General features: G+C 30.9%; 1 protein-coding gene across 1 annotated transcript; it reads right to left on the bottom strand.

Annotated features, from left to right (window-relative positions):
- Positions 1-6498: 6498 nt before the first annotated feature.
- Positions 6499-8662, bottom strand: LOC111627524 (zinc finger protein ZIC 1-like). Its single transcript, XM_023371113.1, has 2 exons — positions 8528-8662; positions 6499-8407 (listed from the first exon to the last, which is right to left on the bottom strand). Exon 2 carries the CDS (start codon positions 8141-8143, stop codon positions 7031-7033), a length of 1113 nt encoding a protein of 370 aa, XP_023226881.1. The 5' UTR covers positions 8144-8407; positions 8528-8662; the 3' UTR covers positions 6499-7030.
- Between the last annotated feature and the right edge of the window lie 948 nt (positions 8663-9610).

Below are 9610 nucleotides of genomic sequence, written 5' to 3' on the forward strand. Positions count from 1 at the left end.
GCTTAATTATTGCTTGTAAGATTAAAAATATAAATAAACAATTTATTTATTTTTGTTAATATAAGCTCTAACACTCAAAATTTGTTTAAAATTAACATCCAGTTTATAGAAGAAAGTCAAGTTCAATCGATTCTGATCGATTTTCAAAAGAGATAAAAGCATTTTGGTCATAGATTTTGAAAGCTTGTTATTATATAAAACTAATGAGGAATTTCTTTTTTTTTATAGATTATCGATAAATTTACTCCTTTACAACACAGAAATTCTTCTATACCTACAAAATTCTATTGATTTATAGTATGGTTTCTAATGTATTTCGTTATCCTTCGATACGTGTTAATGAATTACAATAAAAATAATAAATAATTATTACGAAAATATCCATAAAAATGTAAGAAATTGAGTGTATTTTATAACATATATAAAATATTGACTCAAGATAGAAGAGTTATAACAATTAACTAGAAACAAAATATTGAAATATTGAATTTCTAGAAATTTACAAGAAGTTTGTCGCTTGAGTAAATTGTACTTAATTTATTTCAAATCAGCAATATTTATATAGGAATTTTTCGTATTTTTCTATGTTTAATTTACTTCTCTAATAAAAAAAAAATATATAGCTTATAGAGTTATTTCTACTCAGCCTTTCGACATCTGTCTTTGAAGAGAGAAGTTCTGAGGAGTTCTAGTTGTTGCTGTTTCATCCAAACAAGCATGTGAAGAGGTTGGAGGTGTTAGCAGTTATGTACTTTTCTTTCACTATTAGAAGAATGAATAAAGAAAGAGATGGCTTTTTTTTAGCCTGAAAACTCGAAAACTTATTCCTTTTCGTGTCTAGGGATTTGCAAGACGTTTTCTTTTATTGAAATGTCTATCATTTCAATGGTCATACATATCTTTATATTCTTTATTCTTATAAAAAAAAAAAAATTGAATGCGTATAAGTACGTAAGAATAATACTAGTACAATTTTAACATTATAAAATATTTAAAAAATATTTTTCTATGATAAATTTTTATATTCTAGTTTCAATTTTTTATGCTCGCATCTTCATCTTCTTTCCTTCCAAGTTGTGAAAGGGATAAACGTGTAAATGTATCAACGTTTCAGTAATATTTTCGATAATATAATATTATATTATATAAACTAATGGTTATATTAATATTAACAAATATTCCTAATGATATGTGAGTAAGTTAAACGCGATTTGTAGTTATGTATAATGAACGTATCTAATATATGGTGTTGAGACGAAACTCCTGCTTCTGGTTATATTTAGAAGGAGAGATGAATATAACATTTCAGGACGGTTACGCTTTTCAAAGAAAGTGCTAATTTGAAAACAATCCGGGTGACTACATATAAATAGATGTAGTAATTTTGATGTGCAGGATGTACGTGACATATTAGCCATGCTCCCTCTTCACCAAGAGGGAAGTTACGTCTCAGACACTAAATTAATGCTATATGTGTGGTCAGATATTTATAATTTGGATTCCTTTCGGTAAAAATCTCTGTAGAGAATTTATTTTACAACCTCCAAGGCTCCCGGTAAGCTTCTAAGACGTATAATTTATATATATTATTAATAGATGTTGATGCGTTATTAAGTTCTTTGTTCTTACTAATTTTTAAAGTATTCTTTTACTTATATTATTATAATACAGTTGTTAAGTAAAAGAGAAGAAATAATAGAATATCTTGAGTTCTTTACAAGTAGAATTCTTCCTTTCGAATGGTTTGAACATCTTATTGATTGATAGAATTTGACCCTCTTAGGTCTACTTTCAATCGATACAATGTTTGGTAGATAGAAGTAATCTCTTTGTGGGGAGTCTGGTTTTGTTATAAGTGAACTGTCATTTGATTTTGCTTCTTTAATTTATAAGGCTGATTTACCGTTTTTTTACTGTAAACACTCGTAAAAAATTACATATATAAAAAAAAAACTTTCAAAGCGTATACAAATATACTCGTGTATGCTTATGTAGTAAAGTATTTGCTTAAAGTCAGATATTTTGTAAGGAATTATTCTGTTTACTTTGATATACAAGTACAATGAATTAGCTTGGGGAACGTTATCTAGTAAGATATCGGTTCTAGAGTTTTATGAGGCTTGCAGAACGGATATACAGTATCAGTATATTGTAGGATAGGTAATAAATCTAAGACATTGTATGCAAAATAGCATTCATACCCCAAAGCACGCTGGAGTCGATCCGTATTAGTATCTAAACTCTCTTCGTATTTCTCTCAGGACAGCATTTTCAATAACTTATTCTATAATGAAGCTCATTATGTGTTTCTCCGAGATATTTTCTTCCTTATATTCCTACTTTCCTTATTCTTATAGCTTTTAGAAGATAAAACTTTTCTCATATCGTAAGAGTAATGTCTGATACATATTTATCTATATTTTAAAATCTAAGACTTTTTTCTTCGACAGAGTTGAAAACAATCAATTTACTGACTAAAAATGGAGTAAAAAAGGAAGATTCAGTTCTTGTTTCAGTGGCTTTTAATGTANATATATTTTGTTATTACAAAATGAGTATAACAAACTTTAAATTAATAAATATGAACATTTCAGTATCATCTTTCTCTCTTAAATACAAATCTAAATAGTTTATATTTTATACAGATTAGGATCGTAGAAAATGGCGAAGGAAACAAAGCTATTTACAAACAGAAAAAAAATAAATCTTTACTTCCGTTTTATCTATGTTGTTTGTAAGAAATCTTTTAGACACACCTGCTATAACATACGAGATGTGAATATGTATGACTATTTCTACATAAAATAGGTATAATCTAACCAGTTCTAGTTAGAGATAAAACTTAAGAAAGGAATATCGTATGGGACGAATAGAACTGGTTCGGTATAGCGAACGTTGCACTTAAGAATATTTTATCCTCTTCAGAACATAATGTGTAATTTGTTGGATAATCGATAATTTGGAGGTACCTAAACATAAATTAACCACGAGTTTTAAGAGGCTATTGATAAATAAATCCAGGTTTTAGTACGTGGAGTATTAATTCGTTCCGAAGCAATAAAGAGTAAATTAGATGCGTGCTCCAACTTTATTCTGTTTAGACCACTTTATCAAACGTGATAAGGAATGAAATTTCTTACTAACGTATTTAGTATTCTTTGCTTCTCTACCACAACTGGATCAAACCCTTTCTAATAATGATCTTTCTTTACGATAAGCTAGTAGATTGTGCTATATCCCATTTATGGTATTGAATGTTATCGTTTATACTCCTAGCCGTGATATTACTTTTAGCTGTAGGGTTTTATAATACATTATTAATTTTTCTTTCGGATTGGTAAAGTTGCCGTTAAATAAAATTGTTTTCGAAATTTTTCAGTATGTTAGGATAAGAGTAATTCCAAAATCTTATGGTTAAAAAGTAAAACAACTCGTTTATGGGTAGAAAAAAACATTAAAATAAACAAAAATACCTCTCAATTTATACTATGATCATCAGTACTTATAAGATTTTTTAAAAAAATTTAAATTACTACTATAAAATAATAGAAAACAACTATTTATTCTATTAATACACTCTCTTATTTGATATAGAAATTGAACTAAAATTTATCACAATTTTCTGCTTCAGCGATAATAGCTGCTTTCAATCATTGATCGGTTATGACTGCTGTGGTTGGCCCTCATACAGTTAACTGAACTATTCTAAAAGAAATCCATTTCGACATGAAGATAATTTTCTTTTCTTATTGTTGAGGGAAAAATTTTAAAGAGTTTTCGTTCATTTTAGATCATATAAGTAGAATTATTTATTAGATAGAAATATTGAAAAACGAAATTAATATAGGTATTAGTTTTGTATTTTTCAACAAGAGAAATCATTATAATAGAAGAACATTGAGTAATCAGTCGTATTTTCTTTGCAATAGTTGAATAAAGTAGAATTATGAATATATATTTTAACATCGCTTTGAGGATGTTCCTCAATCCTACAATATAACATTAAACGAGGTTGAGTGAATGCATTGTATGATTAAAAAAAAATTGCTACTTATTTTGCTAGGAGGCCGGAGCCAGCTCTTTGTATGAAGCAGACATTTTGATGTTCTTTGCTGCAGAAGTGTCCTTAGCGAAGAATAATTTCCTGTTCTTATAGAACCAAAAGATTCTTGTGTACAAAACCCATAATGCCTAAAATACAGTACTTGTAAGCTACTTAGTCGAACTATTCTGAACTTCAATATAATATAAAGCATTACAATATTCATTTCTATAGAAAACTTCTGTTATGTTTAAAACTTTTATATACAAAATATATCAATTGAAATAAATAATTCAAGTAATTCTTAATAGTTGATGTTACCTCTCAACAATTAACCAAAACAAGAAAGTCAGGAAGTAACTGCCACTTTTTTTCATTCCACTTACTCAGTCCACTCATTCAGAAATACTTCTCGACATTGAAGTTGTAAGTGCAGACAGTATGGCTCCGATATTTGGTAGCATGGCATTCTGGTAATTGATTAGCGTGTAATGATTCGACCTTGGTGCTGAAGACAACTAATTCCACTCTGCAGAGCATAACCTTCGCACCAAGAAACAAAATCGAATGGTTTAGTTATACTTTTATTTTTAAGAGTTAGCCAACAATTGCCCCTCTCCCTTTTGTAAGATTCGTAAAAGGTGCTAATTCTGCAAATTGTTTCCAATAGAGTTCTGTTAATGTTGAACAGTTTTAGAAAGCTTCCTATTTACGACCAGACTGACCTTGAACCAGGCCTCCCACTACTTCAGTCTAACCAGTTCAGCAGTACGAACTTAACTACTGTTGACCTGTGCATCGTGTATAACATATTAGAACAACTTTAATACGATTTAGTGCATTAAAAAAATTTCTGGGGCGTAAAACAGATGATCTACTGAACGTTAAACTATTTCTTTCGTTCTTCATCTACATAAAATCCAAATATTTAATGAGAAAAATATAAAATACATATGAAAACAATTAAATATGTTCAAGCTACTGATTCTTGTAGATAAACAGCAAAAATAGTCATGTTTAATATAGAAGGATCAGTCTTGGTAAAAAGATTAATATTAAATAGAACATCAATTTTGATGAATGTATGGATATGTTGATATATAATAGTAAAGTATCTAGATCTAACTCCAGTAGTATTGTATATATTAATAAATTACGTACAATTACTGCTATTCAAATGTTAAACACCCCAAAGGGAAGAAGTGAGAGGGGGACAAACATTATCATCATAGTTTTTGATATGCTAAACATTTTTTTTTCCTTCAGTTTAGCCTAAATTTTACAAAAGAAAGATCAGAAAACTTTGAAATAATTTCCAAAAAATTAAAATGTATATAAATTAACCTATATTGTTGTACACTATAAGGTATACAATTTGATAAATCAATGCCAGAGATAAAGCATTAAATATAATGATATAAGCTAATTTATTTATTAATTTTTATATATAAATTATTATGAAATTTGTATACAAATTTCCAGTGACAATTTTTATCAGTTAAATCTTATTGAAAATAAATTCATAAATTCTGAAATATTGTATTGCTTCTGATAGTTAACTTCCTAAATATTTGTTGTTTTCACTTACATCAAAAAATCAATTATAACAAGTAAACAATGGTTTTTACCTCTCACTCAGGTCCTTTTTACCATAGGAAGAAATGTAAAAAAAGCATATTACAAGAAGGCAATTCTAAAATTACCATATAGTCTATCTAATTTTCAAAATTTTATATAATTGGAAGGAATTAACATACAATGACATTTGAAAATTTTTTATTCAAATGTCAGACTTAATTAGACTTATGGTGCTATTTAATAATTAAAAAAAGGTATAAGATTTTAAGAGGACTTTTCTTAAATTGATTATAAACATTTATCATTTTGTATAGTTGTATTTTGCAATTAAATATGATTTCAAATGGATCAAGTTGTGTACTTGAAATCAATTTAACTGTTCAATTTTTTGAGATTATTATTGATCTTATCAGTTTAGTAGACAAGCGATACATTGATACACTTTGTAAACATTATATTATCGTCATTAAAACCAGCAATTATCCATTTTCGATGTTTACAAACTGTATCCAGGTATCACTGATCTATACAGTGAGATTATATCAGACTGATAAGATCAGCAACTCATAGGAAATTGCAGTAGAACCTCCCATTAATGCCGTTTTCAATTACAGTGTAAGCATAACTTTTTTAAAAATAAATACAGATTTCAAACTGTTCTTTAAATAAAATTAGTAGTTTTTTAAATTTAATTAATACAAGTATATATGTACTGTACAGTATAGTATATCATGTTCTTAAATGTTACATACTTGATTTTTAAAGTCTGCCATTTTAATGGATAGTAATAAGAGGAATTCTAAGTTATCAGAAAGTGTGATAGTATCATTGAAAAACTTTAATCTGTACTAAATTAGTTTATTATACTTGTTCAGAGAATAAAACAAATTTTGTATTACTGAAGTTCATCTCTAACAAGACACCATCGAACCAGATAGGTCAGTTTCTTGACCCTTGGAAGAAGGGGCGAAAAGTCACCACACCTGACCCATGTATCAAGTGACAAACTGCTCTCGATCCCTCGGGACTCGTCTAATAACAACCATCATTGGGTGGCCCTATCTACCTGACAGCTCCCTAGAGGCCGTAATCTGCTTTTAATGGGTTCCTAGGCCACAAACAGGGTTTGTTCTACAAGTCCGATTGCGTTGTTAAACCACACAATCAGATAAATCATTCCCCACACCACCTGCACTGCTTTACAACATTCTACCGTTTTACTAAATATGACATTGGAATTAATTTCTAAGACCCAAATTTTCGTTTTCTCTTGCTGTAATACGTGTCTTGGGATTATTATGCTACGATAAAGTTGGATTACACATATTAAATAGTTTTTGAACTCCTGTTATATATTAGTTTAGTATGCAATAAAAATTTTAGTTGGAATGATTAGCATGATAATCTTTATTAGCTACTTGTGTGTATTAAAAGCAAAATTAGTACATAACTTGTATACATCTTACCTGTGTGAGTCCTTTTGTGAATTTTAAGATTTTCGCTTCTCGCAAATACTTTTCCGCAGCCTGGGAAAGGGCACGGAAACGGCTTTTCTCCGGTGTGAACTCTGATATGATTTACCAGTTTGTATTTCGCTTTGAAAGGCCTACCATTCCTAATACAATCCTGCCAAAAACAAGCATGATTAGTACACTCGGGTCCACCGACGTGTTCGACGGTAATGTGAGTCACAATTTCGTGCATGGAATTAAACGTTTTACTACACGGTTTCTTAGGACTTGGTTGATCTTGGTCCACCCACAAACATGTCATTTCCTGCTTAATAGGTTGCCTCATGTAACGAAAGAAGGCTCCCGAACCATGATGATGTGGGACATGTCCTACGTTGACAGCTCCGTAAGTGCCCGTCAAGTGATGGTCGGAACGCGGAGCTCCCATTTGATTAAATGTATCAGGCCGGCCATACATATCGGTTCCGAGCGACAGTCGAACTTGACCATTGACATGTCCCGTGTGGTGGGGATGTTCGAGACCCGAAAAAATGTCTGCCGTGTGATGAGACGACGACACAAACATTCCATGATGAGCTGGACTATTTGTTGTCAAAGAATCGTGCGTTGCCAAGGTACTCGATAGCGAAGGCATATGATCCCGACGGATGAGAAAATCTCTAGTGGCGTAACCACCCACATGACTATGATGGCTCACGTGAGAATGAGGTACCCCGTACCCGTTGGGTGGTTGTCCCCCGAATTGGTGGTTAGTCTGAGAATGGGCCGCCGCAGCTGCCACGGCGGCAGCTTCACCAGCCATAGCGTGCGAAGGACTTAACTTGATGGCACCCATGTGGGCACTGGTGTCCATGAAGGGGTTCAACATGTCTGACGACTGATGGTGTTCTTGACCCCCGCGGTGGTGGACTGCCGGCGTGTTGAAGGGGAACCCCTGGCTGGGCCCTAGAGCCGGGTGACCATGGCCTCCTGGTAGCTCGACCAGACGTAGGGCTTGACTACGTTTACCGAACCCATGTTCCATAATCGCACTACTTAAAGTCTGCGTCATGCCAGCGGAGCAAGGCGTACGGACGTCCTCACCGAATGCTCCCCATTCGTCTAGCTGAGAGTCGACTGGCCGGGCTCACCTGGTGTGCTATGCCGTCACTGGCTGAGTCAACTTCTCTCTTATTGGATGAATATGAAGAACGGACAGACGAACTGCTTTCTGCTCCAATCAGATGCTAGTATCGTAGTAGATGGCACGTGCGTGTAGGCGGGGTTCCTCAGCGGGGGTTCGCTGTCAATCATCGGAGGAGTGATGCATCCCAGGCTTGAAAAGTAAAAAGTAAATACTATAGGCTTTATACTATACCTGTAAATCTTGGATCGAAATACAACATGAACATTTCCAATTTGTGTACTAACTCACAATCTACGGAATATAGCTTACCTTTAAAATAATTATGCTAAATGATATTTAGTTTCCCTCATCTTCAACCAACGTCTTATATTCATACAAATACATACAATGACAGTTAGTGGCAAGTAATATATACTGCTTTTATTCAAACTGATTTTTCTATTCTTTCACAATACTAATAGTTAATGGAATTTAAAATTACTCGCATCTTTTTTTAATTCTGGAATTTTATTTTTCAGATATTCAATTAAAAATATCTGTTAATTGAATAAAGTAAGCCATGTACGGATAGAAAATCTAAACAGACTTTTTTTAAAAAATTATTAAAATAAATATTTCAAAATTTTAATACATAACACTTAAAATGTTTACTATAAAATAATCTAATTTCTAACTAAAATAACCAATAAAATATTAAAAATCACGTAAAATTTTAATCTACATTAAATACAGTTTGTACAGAAGAAATTTCAAATTCATGTTAACATTAATAATTTAAATAATACTAAATTTATTACGGATAAAATTAACAAGCGTAAAATAATACTAAATTAACGCCGTATCTCTAATTAATGCATCTCTTGTAATAAATCTAGCAAAGTTTTATAGATATGTAAATATATTTACTTTAATAATGGGCTTTTTTAAATTATATACAATACCCAATATTTAAATTGGGACTGGTCAATGCAATTAAAATATATAATAATATTCTATTATATAAAATTTATATTCAGATATATAGGTAAAAATTTATATATAAAAATCCATGCAAACGTTCACTAAATTTAAATACATTAAAACTTAAAATGAACTAAAAGAATAATTAGTTTATCTGGAAAAGGATTCTTATACCAAATAGGCTACTTAGTTTAGTAACAATGGGATTTAGATAATCCTCTATTCCCTGAATAAGGTGCGAAGAAATGCTATTAGTACTGTATAGAAAATCTATTTTTAGAATATAATTTCTAAATAGATTATTATACTTAATGCATCTGCAATATACAATATGCAAAGCAAAGAATTCTTAAGAATAAAACTTTTAAAACATTATAAAAGTACTCAATTATTGTAAGGTGTTCAAAGTTCATTAAGTGACTGACAAAGTAA

This window comes from Centruroides sculpturatus, unplaced genomic scaffold, assembly GCF_000671375.1.
Source record: "Centruroides sculpturatus isolate CEXI.00-Female unplaced genomic scaffold, Cexi_2.0 scaffold273, whole genome shotgun sequence".
Lineage (NCBI taxonomy): Eukaryota > Metazoa > Arthropoda > Arachnida > Scorpiones > Buthidae > Centruroides > Centruroides sculpturatus.

Excerpts from the sequence above, each read along its gene's own strand:
- LOC111627524 (XM_023371113.1), bottom strand. The coding sequence starts at position 8,143 with ATGACGCAGACTTTAAGTAGTGCGATTATGGAACATGGGTTCGGTAAA.